Source organism: Hippocampus zosterae, chromosome 2 (genome assembly GCF_025434085.1).
Source record: "Hippocampus zosterae strain Florida chromosome 2, ASM2543408v3, whole genome shotgun sequence".
In the NCBI taxonomy this organism is placed as follows: Eukaryota; Metazoa; Chordata; class Actinopteri; order Syngnathiformes; family Syngnathidae; genus Hippocampus; species Hippocampus zosterae.
In genome coordinates this window covers 9,497,765-9,514,140 of record NC_067452.1, presented here as the reverse complement: position 1 = coordinate 9,514,140, position 16,376 = coordinate 9,497,765, and the positions used below count along the sequence as shown (strand labels likewise).

Genomic DNA, 16,376 nt, shown 5'->3' with positions numbered 1-16,376 from the left:
CAGCACACCCGCGACCCTGGTGAGGATAAGCAGATTAGAAAATGGATGGATGTGTTCAACACCACTGACGGCTATGATGACAACGCTTTCAGCTAAATGAATACTTGAGCATTCAGATTTGTTTCATACAGTTCCAATATAACACCTCATTAACTTGTACAAGTATGGCTCAAGATGTGAATAGTCCTGTCATAACCATGAGTGGTTATCCTCCACATTATCAGCTACTGCACAGACAAGACAACACACTTGATTGCACATTGGAAATGCAGCTGCATGCCAAGAAATGGCTGGGAAATCTCCTTTTGCGCAGCCTCCAAAACACTGGCAGTTCCCAGTGTTAACTAACATGCTGGGGAATTGGCATTAAAAACATTATGCTGCCGGACTGCGCTATTTTATCAGCAACAGATTTCGTGGTTTACATGTACCAGTTCAAATTCAATTCCATGGCAGCACAGTGGTTACTGAAACACTTCCATCATTGAAACAAAAATATTGAAACAGTAACAACTAAGGTTTTCCATTCATGAGAAATAATCCCCCTGGCATTGGGCCAAAACCACCCTTTGTCAAAAGTTAATCAACTTCATGTTTTTTCATAAGTCCATACTATTGGTTGACCTCCACATGGGTACCGGTATGTTTTTTTATGGTTAATTTATTGACCAATATGAAATTATTTAAAAATGGCTTGCTCTCTTCGAATTTCATTCCTGAAGATACAATGTGGTGGTCGACTGCTTAGCGCTTAGGCTTCACAGTGCAGAGGTGCAGGGTTCAATTCTGGCTTTCCTGTGTGGAGTTTACATGTTCTCCCTGTGCCTGCGTGGGTTTTCCCCGAATACTCCGTTTTCCTCCCAAATTCCAAAAACATGCGTGGCAGGTTATTGGAACACTCGAAATTGTCCCTAGATGTCAGTGTGTCACGGTTATGTTTCAGTCTGGCCAGCAGGTGGCATCAGCGGACTTTTGGTGCACACCTGCTGCCAATCTATGATTAGTCTCAGTCTGTATTTAAGGAGCCCTCTGACATGCACAGATCGCTGGAGTATTGTATTTCGCCTTGCTACTTCCTTGCTCATTGACTGCTATTGCTACAGACCTCGTCGTGTTTTGCTTTTTGAACTCTCGGTGCTCATTATTTTGTAAGTATGGTTCTTTGTTTGTGATTTGGCTCTCGCTTGCGTGTAGTGGTTACATTGTTTTTTGTTTGCCTTCGCGATTCTTATTTTCCCCCCTTGCCTTTTGTGCAAGCGCTTTTTGTTATTCGTTCTTTGTGCCCTCTGGTCCTCGTTTTGACCAGCACTTTATGTTACTACTTTGTCGGTGCGAATTTTTGTAGATTAAACCCTTTTGCTACGGAGACCTTGTTTGGTGTCTGTATTTCGGGGATCCACTTATTTTTTGTTGTGCACGAAGCAATTATCCTATCGCTTCGCGCACAACGTGACAGTGTGAGCACGGATGGTTGTTCGTCTATGTGTGCCCCGCGATTAGCTGGCAACCAGTTTACCCTGCCTCCTGCCCGAAGACAGCTGTGTTAGGCTCCAGCACGCCCCATGACCCTTGTGCGGATAAGTGGGTCAAAAAATGGATGGACGGATGGAAGATGCTAGTGATGGGTCCAGCGACACTGATGCATTGACACATGCGCCGGGCTCACAGAGCAAACCACGTGTCGATGCATGTGCTGCTTCATTACGTCACGTGATTGACACGTGAACTGCATTGACACAGTCCAGGCTGCTAATTGACACATCGACTGTGTTGACACAGTCCAGGCTGCTAATTGACACATCGACTGTGTTGACACAGTCCAGGCTGCTAATTGACACATCGGCTGCGTTGACACAGTCCAGGCTGCTAATTGACACGTGAACTGCACCGGTGCAGTTTAGACCGCATCGGCTGCTTGGCACAGTACAGGCTGCGCCACTTAGTCCAGGGGGCGTCGACTCAGTGCAGAGGGCGTTGACGCAGCAAAAGCCCGCCGCACAGTGTTAATAAGGAAGTGGGTTTGGCGACACAATGCCACTTGCCGAAACAAGCCAGACCTCACTCACGCTCGCTTGTCGAAGTTCGTGTCAGTGCAGACTTCGTGTTCGTGCCTTGCCTTCCTTGCCGATTATGGCGCAGAGACGCAAATCATCCGCCGTGTGGGACCATTTTGATGTCCTGGAGAATAAGGTATTATTTATTTATTCAAATCGCCTTCTGTCGCCGAGAGGCACTCGCCGAGTGCCTCTCAGATTATTGACATGTGTTGTACCATTCTAATCCGAATACATTTCAAGGTAACTCTTAGTTACTTCTTATTCACATTTCATTACAGGTGAAATGTCGAATTTGCCAAGTCGAATTGTCATACACCAACAGAAGCACCTCCACCATGCTGAGGCATTATCGGGCCAAGCATGAGAATGAAGCTCGTGATACACCCAGTATTACGTCAGGTATACAAACGTTCACTCATCTTTTCACGGTTGCTATGTTGATGATTTAATTGACAATCAGTAATTATTATTGGTTGACTCTCCACTCCATGTTTGACAATCAAGGTTCCAGGAAGCAGCTGTACTGGAAGGACCAACACTTCTTTCCCAAACCTCCCACCTCGCAAAGGAGTTCCTTTGTACGCCAGCCTCATCCGTCCCTTGTGAGCGTGTGTTCTCCACAGCAGGAGAAATCGCTTGTAAAAGACGCAACAGACTGAAGTTTAAAACATTGGAGCATCTTATTTTTCTCAAAAATTTGTGAAATAAAAGCCCACAAGCATCCTCATTCAAATGATCTTCACATTATTTGAACACATTGAATGTTGCAAAATGAATGCATGGATGTGAATGATATTGTATACACTTCATCATCAAATCGATGAATGACCTTATGAAAATGTTTTGGAACAGTTGTAGGTGCAAAACCATGCTGGCAGCTACATAATAAAAGAAAAATATCCCAAACCATAGGGATCCTCCCAAAAACTAAGGATGTGCTGAATAAGAGATACTTGTACACCTTATACTTTCATTACTTCCATATTTGATCTAGTGTGGGAATATGGGGAAATGCTAGTAAAACACTGTTTTAAAACTACAATACAAAGCAATCGGAACAATCACTGGCTCCAAATGGACGGAACCCACAAATCCACTGTTTATCAAATTAAACAATGAAATCTCATGAACTGATTGACTTCAAAATCGTCCAATTAATGTACAAAGCACACAATCTTTGCCAAAAGATTGTTAGAAGAATCTATGAGCAAAAATGTATCATGTTTAAAGTTTCATTTATTTGGGCACATAGAAGCGTTTGGGTGCATATCCAGCACCCCCAAATGCCTACACACAAAGGCGCCGGCCATTTGGCCATTCGGGCTGCCACAATTAGCACGTCAATACAGGTGGGCGACCACAGGGGAGAAGGCGAAACTCGGTCACAAAAGGGGACTGAATAATCCGGGAACAGCGGTTGAGCAACAAAAGACGAGTTGAGAACACCCGTCGCGCCCAGACGACATTGACCATCCGCAAAGTCTACAGCATGCTAATTCGATGTAGACCAGCCAGAAAAGGCGCCAATGTACTGGTGGTTCGAGGTTGAAAAACAGGTAACCAACCACTACTGAGGGGCCCGACCGGGGGTGCGGCATGCAAATATTGGGGGCAGTGTTTTTCTTGTATTTTGCATGTTACAATAAAATGTGGAACTCGCGGAGACGGGACTTTGAGTGTGATCGCGGAGCAACAACCGTCGTTCGCTCTCAGAGGTCCGCTCCCGCCGATATTGAAGACAATTTTCCTGTGTGCCGAGTCGTTTCTTTAACTTTGTCCGAGAAAATCTCTGACAAAGATCCAGAAGCTTTTTAGAATTCGAGAAAGTTGTCATAATTTAGGGGGTACTAATCTATACAAAAAAATCCAAAACACGGACGAACATCACACAAAGGCGTGTATCTGTAATAGGTGTAAATCTGTGGAATGATTCTGAAACGGACCAGTAAAATGAGGAACTCCCTTGCTGAGATTAAAAATGAATTCGAGAGTAGTACAAGACAACTACACAAATCAGAATTAAGCTGATAAATTCGATACACTCATGAAATATAGCAATACATCAGAAATACATTGATGAGATTATTTAATATATTAATGAAATGTAGCATCCATTATGAATATGAGAAAATCGACATATACAGTGCCCTCCATAATTATTGGCACCCCTGGTTGAGATGTGTTTTTTAGCTTCCAATTATTTTATTTTTTTTCTAAATAATATGGGACCTTAATGGAAAAAAAGAGAAAAATCCAACCTTCAATACAAGTGCATTTATTCAGTGGGGAAAAAATCCCACATAAAGAAATAATTATTTGACATCAAATCACCTGTTCCACAATTATTGGCACCCTTAACAATTCCCAGGAAATAAATATAATTGAAGCATTTCTGTCATTTCTACAGTAGTTTACAAAGTTTACCAGAGTATGTAGGAACATTTAATTAGTAATTCATCACTTCCTGTCTCCCTGGGGTATAAATATGACGTGACACCGAGGCCATTTCTCTTATCCACTCTTAAACATGGGAAAGACAAAGGAACACAGCATACAAGTGAGGCAGATGTGCGTCGACCTTCACAGGTCAGGCAGAGGCTACAAGAAGATTGCCACTCAACTGCAGCTGCCCATATCCACTGTGAGAGGAATAATTAAGAAGTTCAAAACAACTGGAACAGTGGTAAACAAGCCTGGACGAGGAGCCAAGTTTATTTTGCCACCACGCACAGTGAGGAGGATGGTAAGAGAAATCAAAAGATCTCCAAAGCTCACTGTTACAGAATTACAACAAATGGTAGCATCCTGGGGTCACAAAGTCTCCAAATCAACCATCAGGCGCTGTCTACACGCCAACAAGCTGTTTGGGAGGCATGCACGGAGAAAACCTTTCCTCACTCACAATCATAAACGCAAGCGTCTGGAGTTCGCCAAGCGGTATTGGGGCTTCAACTGGGACCGTGTGCTTTGGTCAGATGAGACCAAGATTGAGCTTTTTGGCAACAAACACTCTAAGTGGGTCTGGCGTACCACGAAAGATGCGCATGCTGAAAAGCACCTCATACCCACTGTGAAGTATGGGGGTGGGTCAGTGATGCTGTGGGGCTGTTTCGCTTCCAAAGGCCCTGGGAACCTTGTTAGGGTGCATGGCATCATGAATGCTTTGAAATACCAGGACATTTTAAATCAAAATCTGTTGCCCTCTGCCCGAAAGCTGAAGCTGGGTCGTCACTGGGTCTTTCAGCAAGACAATGACCCTAAACATATGGCCAAATCTACACAGAAATGGTTCACCAGACACAAAATCAAGCTCCTCCCATGGCCATCTCAGTCCCCTGACCTCAACCCCATTGAGAACCTGTGGGGTGAGCTGAAGAGGAGAGTACAGAGGAGAGGACCCAGGTCTCTGGATGATTTAGAGAGATTCTGCAAAGAGGAATGGCTGAAGATCCCTCTTTCTGTCTTTTCCCATCTTGTGAAACATTATAGGAGAAGATTAGGTGCTGTTTTGTTGGCAAAAGGGGGTTGTACAAAATATTAACACCAGGGGTGCTAATAATTGTGACACACATTATTTGATGTCAAATAATTATTTCTTTATGTGGGATTTTTTCCCCACTGAATAAATGCACTTGTATTGAAGGTTGGATTTTTCTCTTTTTTTCCATTAAGGTCCCATATTATTTAGAAAAAAAATAAAATAATTGGAAGCTAAAAAACACATCTCAACCAGGGGTGCCAATACTTATGGAGGGCACTGTACATGTGCTCTAAAGAGTATGTACTGTATATACAAACCTAATGTTGTAAAAATGTATTAGTACAGCATACATAACGGTAAAAGCATTTGTTGATATTTAGACTTTCTTTCCTATTTAGAAAAATGATCAATTCATATATAAGAAGGGGTAGGACTCGGGGTAGGTTTTTTGCTTCTTTCTACTCCTTTGAACACATATTTGTGATGATGACTATTTTCTTTTCCTTTTCTTTATATCTTACCTTCACCTTTTGCCAATTTATTACCGAATTGTATATTTTATATGTTCAATATACAAAACAATTTATCAGTCAGTTCAGTCTGTTAAGTGGGTTGGCTGCAGGGATCTTGAAGGTCCAGCAGGTGGCAGTGGTCAGTGACACAGTATCAGCAAAGTATCAACACAGTGTGTCAGTGTGTCGACACGCCTCATGAGGCCTCATGGACCCATCACTAGAAGATACAATGTGTGCTCAAAAAACACGTATGTTTTTGCTTTCTGAAAAATGATGATTTGGGAAATACAAGCTTTTCCTATTCTCTGTAAAATGTAAAAAGGAGTGCTGGTATGAGTGAGTCATTAACCAGGTGTTGTTCTTAGGTTGTGAATTAGTCTTGTAGTGAAACATCCCAACTTGCACTCTGTACTTGCACACTCATGCTATAAATCTTTAACCAACAACTTAATGAGGGTTGTTACCATGTATTGGCTGTTACAGTGCCATTACGGAGAGAAACATGCAAAATCTCTAAAATCCTTGTTTGGTAATTAGAGAGGGTGAGCCTGGACATGTTTCATGCGTTGAATTCCAATCACAAATGAGATGGGAATAACATTTTAAATTTTTAAAAAAGTACGTGCCGCCAGCTCACAATTTTGCGATGTGGATACAGCACAGTTGAGTGCAAATTACAACCCGTTATACCTTTTAATTTTTTTGTTTCGTCCAGGTCTTATTTGTAAATATATCGAATAAATGATACTCTGTTTCAAAGACGTTTCTTAACAGATTGCTTTTTTGACTCTCCATGTAGAGATGTGATTCAGCTACTGCAACTGCAAAGGATGATTTATTCGAGTGCACAGGTGTCAAACTCAAGGCCATTATTTTATGTCGCCCATGGAGGCAAGTCACGTGCCTTGAGTTCATGTTTTTTTTTTTTTGCCAAAGCACCAAAATTGCTGATTGTTTTAATTTTAATACCCTTTAGATATTAGATATTTAGAGAGGCAAGCATTTCTTCTTACCAATCACACTTTTAAAATAAACTGTTGAATAAACAAAGATTTTGAGCAAGATGTTTTATGGAGTCAGATGTAGTTTCTCAGAACCAACATCTTAATAGTATTCTCTGAGCACAAAGCAGTTGTGATTGTACCTTTGCAACTGCTGTCCCAGCATCTCTGAGCTGTCCTCCTCCAGCACCGGGTAAATGTCATCCTCCTCAAGCTTGCGCTTGTATCCAGCGCGGAAGAGGGGATTGAGCCACCTGACGAGCAAGACAAAAGGAGGGAAAAAAATAGTCATAACTCATTCAGTACCAGACAATTCTAGACCCCCTCCCCTTTTTTTACCCTAAGTCTTGGGAAATTTGAAAAAAAAAAAATAAGTATCTGGGGTTGAACGTGTGGAGTGTGGGGAAAATAGTCATAACACTGTAACTATACAACTGAACGAAACCGTAATATGATGAATGTTATAGGTGTCAAGTGACAATGGCCCTCGCCCGCGTCTGTGCACTTGAAAGGGCTAAGAATTTGGATTCGAGGACCAAACACATGTCAAACCACAGACCGGAACTCATTTCAGTCCAGTAGTTCATATTTTTTAGGGCACAAAGTCGTCATCCAAACCTAAGTGATGTCACGTTCGGGTGCCAACCTGTACGAGCATCGATTACATAAAAGGCTTATAAAGTCAACACATAAATGTTAAATAAAGAAAAAAGCACACCGCTATTTAGTTATACTGGCTGCTGAGGTTTATCTTCCGGGATGTCTCACCAGAAAATTAACTTGGAGAGGAGATTCGCCGACGCTGCCGGATTCGTCTTGGTATCTTTTTTTACATTTTCCATCGTTTTGGACCCCAAAACAGCTGTCACGACGACTTTCTCGCCCTTAGAGAAACACCTAAAGACCACGTCGATGCATGTTACGCGAGGTTAGTACTTCGCAACGTGTGTTACGTATGGTACACAGCCGCAGATCACGTTCTCACATAATTACGGTAAAAAAATAAATAAATGATTCGTCTTGACTCCTCCCACCTGCCACCTGATTGGTGGGAAGTAACGGTCACCCTCTTGGCAGGTCTTTCTCTCTGCTTGCAGAGCACTGGCATAAACGGTCGCTCAAAAAGGCAGCTTTGAAGCCATTAATCTCATCAAGTTACCGCGTTTACACGTGATTCGTACATTTTACAAAGGAGACGCGAGAACATGAGCATATGGCATTTTCTTCTTTCACTGTACAGCTGTTGTATTAGAATCCACTATCATTTTCATGTTTGACTTAAATTCATTGAGTATCACTTTCAAATGTGGCCATGACAACAGACGCCTGTTTATTTCCCCCAAATCGTCTTTTTTCCGAAGAAATGTTTTGATTATACGTGTTTTTACTGTGCAAAAGAACAAACCTAATAAAAACAGACTCATGTTCTATTTATACCAAAAAAATCTGTTGCATTTACATTGGGACAAGTAAAGTACGTATAGACAGTTGATGCTTCACTAATATAACTGATTTCATTTTCTGCAATATTAATTTTGGTGAAACATGATTTTAAAGTGTGCAATTAATGTCCATACTTTATGTAAATCCAACAAACTTTTTTTCCCAGTGTACTGCTTATCCTCACAGACTTGTGGACAAAACATGACTACACTGGAGTTTTAGCATGTTCACCTTGTGCTTGCAGACTTCCATGTAATCCTTCTCAATTTTAACAGGAGGTGAGATGATACTCCAGGTCAGAAGCATTCAAATGTGACAGAGGAAACCTGGCACAACAGATGCTCCTCATTTCTATCAACAAGAATGACAATTCCCCCATTCGGAATATAGCACATCCGAAAATGTGTCTTCTGATTCATTTTGTATTTGTGCTGTGGTGACTGTCCTGGCGGACAGCAAACATAGTGGTCACAAAACAAACTTGAATCTGACAAACTTGATGAATACAAATTTGATAATGAATCAATGAAATTAAACTCAGGCGTAGCATTTGAATTGCGGTTTAAGAGAATTAATTATATATATTTTTTAAAACATGAAACAGGGCTGGAAAAAAATGATGCCGTCTCCAGAAAAATTAAAGAATTTGACCATAGGACAGTGCTTCTCAATTATTTTCCATCACCACCCCCAGCACAGGAAGAAAAAAAATATTTCACCCCACCCCAACCTTCATACCGCGACTTCAGTAAAATTAGTATAATTTGTCTAGAAAATAATCAGTACAGCTTCACATTACACTATATCCTATTAGCATTAAAAATACTGAAAAAGAAGAAAGCAATGTTGACAACTTAAAGATTAACTTCAACATGTTTTTTTTTTGGTCATATATGTGGTGCGGATCCAAACATAGGGAAGATGCTGGGTTGCACTAAAAAATAACTTCTTAAATTAAAGAAAACAAAAATGCAAATTAGATAGTGAGGCAATCAAGAATACTGTCAACAGAAGTCCAAAATCACAATGTTCAATGCAAGGGTGCCCACATTTTTTTGACCTAAGATCTACTTTTCGATCAACCAATCTCCCACGATCGACCCGTGACCGCGCACGAGCATACGCACGCCATAATGAGAAACAGCCATAATGGCCCCTAAGATGAACGAAACAGAAAAATAAAGTAGACACAAGAGTTGATGAGTTTTTTAAAAGCAAATCACTGCCGTCCTTTGTCGAGACCTGATGCGTGGGACACACTTTTGCAGCATGTTAACAATTGTAGCTCATGTGTACCATTTTAAAATGCTTCTTAAAATTTCCCCCGCTGCCTTTTTGAATAAACCATCAACTTTTTTCTTATTTTAACCACCTGTCTCTGCCTTTTACGGTCCAGACAAAACAACTGCAACTATATGATTGCGCCTCCAAATCTACTTCTTGTTGTTGTGAGAGAGTCCCTGACAGAATCAACATCCCCTTCAGGTTTAGCGCTCAGGTTTTGAACATTTGCTTTGTCCTGAATTGCTTGACCCGTTTGTAAATTACTGTTTTAACAGTAAATAACGACTGAAGTGGATCTTTTTCTGAAATTTTGCCTGTGTAGATTGACCTGACTTGCTCTGAAAATACAGTACACATCAACGCAAAAGGTTCTCCAAGTCATTTTCAGAAAAAAAAAATATTTGATTTAATTTGAAGGTTCCTTTTATCCCTTTCTTTGAAATCTGACAAATTAAATAAATAGCATTATTAACAATTTTATCAGTAATAATATATGTTCATTTGGGGTCACCTTTTATGCATTGATTTATTTTTCCAGGTAAGGCAATTGAAGTCACATTCTCATTTGCAATGTAAAACAAAGCAGCCTAAGCCTATATGTTAACGGATACACATAAACTGGAGTTTCGACTACAATGGTACATTTATAAATATGATGCCCGTAAAAATTCCTCATTCTTCCATTTTCTAATTATTCCAATTTATATACCATACAATAACTGTGAGTTGATGTCATGTGGTGAACTGTCGGACCAACATGACATTCCTTACGGTTTTAAGGGTCATGTTTAATGTTAAAAACATTAAACATGACTCTAAACTTCAGCCAAACGTTTTTTTGTAAGTTTAAAAGGTACTAGTGTGTGAATCTGACAGCCTCATGTACAGGCAAAATAAGGTCAGACACTTTCACAATTTAATGGTGTCAAGTTAACACTTTGCGTGCCAGAATGACTCAGCAAATTCCCGACTTCCCCCTATCCTTATTTGCTCTCTTATGCATGTGCATAAAACAGGTACACATTAACCTTAAAGCCTGATCTGGCCAAAAATGTCACAGTCGGTAGGAGAATTCATAGCAGTGTCAGGAAGCATGTCTCCGACTTGACATTTGATTTGTGTGACTTTAAGTAAAGGGTAAGATGTCTGTCACCATTTCTTGCCACATAGTTTATTCTAATACATACTAATAATAGTGTTTACTGACAGTTAGACATTACATACTTCCCCCTTCATTGTGCTCTGAACCTTGACCTCCTTTCACACCACCTGCTGTCGTAGGATCTACTTTATGACAAATCTTGTTACCCAGGGTAAGCTATTATCTCGTAATAGGAGACTCGAGTCTTGAGACAAATTGTTCTGGGAAAAGAACTCGAGAGAAAAAGACACATGGGGATTATCAAAAGCGGTTGATCTTGGTCAAAATCATCAATACACAGCCCTGTGAGTGGTTTCCTTTTGGTCCCTTTGTGATCACGGTCTTGTTCTCATTTCATCTTCTTAAGCAAAAGATGAGCGACTATGTTGTTCATTTCATTCATTCCAAACATGGTTAATTCCCACAGAACAGAATGGTGAAAATCACGTAAGATATGACATGCAGAAGGTAGAAGAAAAATCCCAGTAATCTTTTTGTGTTCACAGATTACATAAAGCGAACGACTCGTGACTTGGGAGAAAACATGTGACAGACTTCAAGGGGGGTACATCTTTGGTTGCAACGCCAACAATGCTCACATGCGTATGTGTAAGAAACGTCTGAGGGAGCCTCGGTTGTGGTTGATCACATTTCATTGGTCAGCATGAATGACTGCTGTGCAGAACCCGAACACCCCTCAGCTAAAAAAAAAAAAAAGGAAATCCCCCCCCAGATGTTTGTATGGCGACAAGAGGGTTGTTATACTTCTCATTTTTCAAAGGCAGAAGGCAGAGTCATTTTTCTAAGCGGCTCTTCCTGCTTAGAAAAACGAGGTCTTTTGGAGTTAAGGGGTCCTTAACACCTTCTATGACTCTGTGGTGGCCTCAGCCATTCATTATTGCATCGTCTGCTGGTCAGGCAGCATCTCAGCCCAGGACAGAGAGAGACTGGACCGACTGGTCAGGAGGGCCAGCTCTGTCCTGAGCTGCTCCCTAGACACTGGAGGAGGTAGGCAACAGGAGGATGCTAGCCAAGCTAAAAGCTATGATGGGCAGACCCTCCCACCCTCTCCAGGCCAGCCTGTCAGCACCTGGCAGAGACTGATAAACCCGCACTGCAAGAAGGGGAGGTACCGCCGCTCGTTCCTGCCGACTGGTGTCAAGCTATTGAATAGACAGAAGTGAAAACCTGGACTCAGCCCCACTCACCCATTTTTAAAATGATGATATGCATATTATGTCATTTACAGTATAGTTATAAAAAATACTTTTTGTTCTTCTCCTTCTTCTTTTCACAATTTTGCTGCTGTAGATTGGGAATTTCGCCATTGTGAGACAAGTAAAGGTTTTCTTATCTTATCTTAACTTTCGGACTTGTCTTGTTATCAACAACAAACTGTTGCTAAACTGGATTAAACAGTGACCTTGGCAGTGGTGTGGTGTTTTGGCAAGACCGTAGTATGCAGAATTACAATTATCTGCTTTTCACTGGCAGTCAGCTGGGATTGAGCCACAAAATATATCCACAACACTAAAACCTTTCCTCTCCCCAATTCCAGAAACAGAAATGGCTAAAGAAACGTGAAATAATATAAGGTAAAAAAAATCCATCCATCCATTATCTGAACCACGTTATCCTCCTCATGAGGGTCGCGGGTGTGCTGGAGCCTATTCCAGCTGTCCTCAGCCAGGGGCGTCAACTGGTTGCCAGACAATTGCAGGACACACATAGACAAACAACTATTTTTGCTCAAAATCATACCTAAAGACATTTTAGACCGTTCAATTAACCTACCATGCATGTTTTTGGAATGTGGGAGGGAACTGCGGCACCAGGAGAAAACGCACGCAGGCACAGGGAGAACATGCAAACTCCACACAGGAAGGCCGGAGCCCGGAATCAAACCCATGACCTCTGCACTGTGAGACCACATTACCACACCCTTGGTCTGGTCACCGATCAATCTCTGATATTACACCTGAGACTGTAGCAGAATTTAGTTAAAGTTACAATGTTTATCGGACTCCATTTAAGGGCAAGTACAGTACATGAGCCCCAAGCAACTGTGATGCCATTTTCAGTCAACAACAAGTTGCAAAATGGGATGGATTCAAATGGGTGGATTTTGTCACTCACTGCATGTTCCACAAATGCAATATTATTCAGGATATCCCCTTTAAAATGTTAGCAAAGGTCATTGACTGCTCCTACTGAGTCCCTTTCATTTAAAGTTTATTGGACGGGGAATTTCCGCTTGCTTTATTTGTTGGCACCACGGCTTCAGCTAATGAGCACCTTTCTGCTGATGAGTCCTGCTGCAACCCACTTGGAATTTCTCGTTCTAGAATGCCAGAAAAGTTTTATGGCCTTGTCGAATTAGGTGAAGTGGGTTCAGAAGCAGGTTTAAAGTGTGTAACAAAACACAGTACACCCCTCCGTGAGTCGTCACCTTACCGTGGTGGAGGGGTTTGTGTGTCCCAATGATCCTAGAAGCTAAGTTGTCTGGGGCTTTATGCCCCTGGCAGGGTCACCCATGGCAAACAGGTTCTAGGTGAGGGGCCAGACAAAGCACGGCTCAAAGACCCCTTATGATGAACAAAATATATGGACCAAGGTTTCCCTTGCCCGGACGCGGGTCACCGGGGCCCCCCTCTGGAGCCAGGCCTGGAGGTGGGGCTCGTTGGCAAGCGCCTGGTGGCCGGGCCTACACCCATGGGGCCCGGCCGGGCACAGCCCGAAGAGGCAACGTGGGTCCCCCTTCCCATGGGCTCACCACCCATGAGAGGGGCCAAAGGGGTCGGGTGCAATGTGAGCTGGGCGGCAGCCAAAGGCGGGGACCCTGGCGGTCCGATCCTCGGCTGCAGAAGCTAGCTCTTGGGACATGGAATGTCACCTCTCTGGCAGGGAAGGAGCCCGAGCTGGTGTGTGAGGCAGAGAATTTCCGACTGGATATAGTCGGACTTGCCTCCACACACAGCCTGGGTTCTGGTACCAGTTCTCTCGAGAGGGGTTGGACTCTCTTCCACTCTGGAGTTGCTCACGGTGAGAGGCGCAGAGCAGGTGTGGGCATACTCATTGCCCCCCGGCTCAGTGCCTGTACATTGGGGTTCACACCGGTAGACGAGAGGGTTGCCTCCCTCCGCCTGCGGGTGGGGGGACGGGTCCTGACTGTTGTTTGTGCATATGCACCAAACAGCAGCTCAGCATACCCACCCTTTTTGGAGTCCTTGGAGGGTGTGCTGGAGAGTACTCCTGCTGGGGACTCCCTTGTTCTGCTGGGGGACTTCAATGCTCACGTGGGCAATGACAGTGAGACCTGGAGGGGCGTGATTGGGAGGAACGGCCCCCCCAATCTGAACCCGAGTGGTGTTTTGTTATTGGACTTCTGTGCTCGTCACGGATTGTCCATAACGAACACCTTGTTCAAACATAAGGGTGTCCATATGTGCACTTGGCACCAGGACACCTTAGGTCACAGTTCGATGATCGACTTTGTTGTTGTATCATCGGATTTGCGGCCGCATGTTCTGGACACTCGGGTGAAGAGAGGGGCGGAGCTGTCAACTGATCACCACCTGGTGGTGAGTAGGCTCCGATGGTGGGGGAAGATGCCGGTCCGTCCTGGCAGACCCAAACGTATAGTGAGGGTTTGTTGGGAGCGTCTGGCGGAATCCCCTGTCAGAAGGAGTTTCAACTCCCACCTCCGACAGAGCTTTTCCCATGTTCCGGGGGAGGCGGGGGACATTGAGCCCGAGTGGACCGTGTTCCGTGCCTCTATTGTTGAGGCGGCCAATCTGAGTTGTGGCCGTAAGGTGGTTGGTGCCTGTCGTGGCGGCAACCCCCGTACTCGCTGGTGGACACCAGCAGTAAGGGATGCCGTCAAGCTGAAGAAGGAGTCCTATCGAGCCTTTATGGCCTGTGGGACCCCAGAGGCAGCTGACGGGTATCGATTGGCCAAGCGGGCCGCGGCTTCGGTGGTCGCCGAGGCAAAAACCCGAGCGTGGGAAGAGTTCGGTGAGGCCATGGAAGCCGACTTCCGGACGGCTTCGAGGAAATTCTGGTCCACCATCCGACGTCTCAGGAGGGGGAAGCAGTGCACCACTAACACTGTGTACAGTGGGGATGGGGCGCTGCTGACTTCGACTCGGGACGTTGTGAACCGGTGGGCAGAGTACTTCGAAGACCTCCTCAACTCCACCAACACGCCTTCCTTGGAGGAAGCAGAGCCCGGGGGCTCTGAGGTGGGCTCTCCTATCTCTGTGGTTGAAGTCACCGATGTGGTTAAAAAGCTCCTCGGTGGCAAGGCCCCAGGGGTGGATGAGATCCGCCCGGAGTTCCTCAAGGCTCTGGATGTTGTGGGGCTGTCCTGGTTGACACGCCTCTGCAACATCGCGTGGACAACAGGGAGAGTGCCTCTGGATTGGCAGACCGGGGTGGTAGTCCCTCTTTTTAAAAAGGGGGACCGGAGGGTGTGTTCCAACTACAGAGGGATCACACTCCTCAGCCTCCCTGGTAAGGTCTATTCAGGGGTGCTGGAGAGGAGGGTCCGTCAGGAAGTCGAGCCTCAGATTGAGGAGGAGCAGTGTGGTTTTCGTCCCGGCCGTGGAACAGTGGACCAGCTCTACACCCTTAGCAGGGTCCTTGAGGGTATGTGGGAATTCGCCCAACCAGTCTACATGTGTTTTGTGGACTTGGAGAAGGCGTTTGACCGTGTCCCTCGGGGAGTTCTGTGGGGGGTGCTTCGTGGGTATGGGGTACCGAACCCCCTGATACGGGCTGTTCGGTCACTATACCACCGATGTCAGAGTTTGGTTCGCATTGCCGGCAGTAAGTCGGAATCGTTTCCAGTGGAGGTAGGACTCCGCCAAGGCTGCCCTTTGTCGCCGATTCTGTTCATAACCTTTATGGACAGAATTTCTAGGCGCAGCCGAAGCGTTGAGGGGGTCCGTTTTGGGGGCCTCAGTATTTCATCCCTTCTTTTTGCAGATGATGTGGTGCTGTTGGCTCCTTCAAACAGGGCTCTCCAACTCTCACTGGAGCGTTTCGCAGCCGAGTGTGAAGCGGTTGGGATGAAAATCAGCACCTCCAAATCTGAAACCATGGTCCTCAGTCGGAAAAGGGTGGAGTGCCCCCTCCGGGTCGGGGAGGAGATCTTACCCCAAGTGGAGGAGTTCAAGTATCTTGGGGTCTTGTTCACGAGTGGGGGTAGGAGGGAGCGGGAGATCGACAGGCGGATCGGTGCAGCGTCTGCTGTGATGCGGACGTTGTATCGGTCTGTCGTGGTGAAGAAGGAGCTGAGCCAAAAGGCGAAGCTCTCAATTTACCGGTCGATCTACGTCCCAACCCTCACCTATGGTCACGAGCTATGGGTCGTGACCGAAAGAACGAGATCCCGGATACAAGCGGCTGAAATGAGTTTTCTTCGCAGGGTGTCCGGGCTCTCCCTTAGAGATA

General features: G+C 44.4%; 1 protein-coding gene and 1 long non-coding RNA gene across 3 annotated transcripts in view; one reads left to right on the top strand and one right to left on the bottom strand.

Moving 5' to 3' along the window:
• The window catches only part of abcc4 (ATP-binding cassette, sub-family C (CFTR/MRP), member 4), a 40,748-nt gene extending 32,681 nt beyond the window's left edge, over positions 1–8,067 (bottom strand). For both annotated transcript variants that reach the window (XM_052052258.1, XM_052052266.1), the window contains exons 1-2: positions 7,823–8,067; positions 7,198–7,308 (exon numbers count right to left, since the gene is read on the bottom strand). In XM_052052258.1, coding sequence (XP_051908218.1) covers positions 7,198–7,308; positions 7,823–7,896 — 185 coding nt within the window. In that variant the 5' untranslated portion in view covers positions 7,897–8,067. The remainder of the gene's footprint in view (positions 1–7,197; positions 7,309–7,822) is intronic.
• Positions 8,068–10,620: 2,553 nt separating this feature from the next.
• LOC127592650 (uncharacterized) lies at positions 10,621–12,352 on the top strand. Its single transcript, XR_007960166.1, has 2 exons — positions 10,621–11,227; positions 11,429–12,352. It is a non-coding gene; the product is annotated as an uncharacterized LOC127592650 (long non-coding RNA).
• Positions 12,353–16,376: the final 4,024 nt, after the last annotated feature.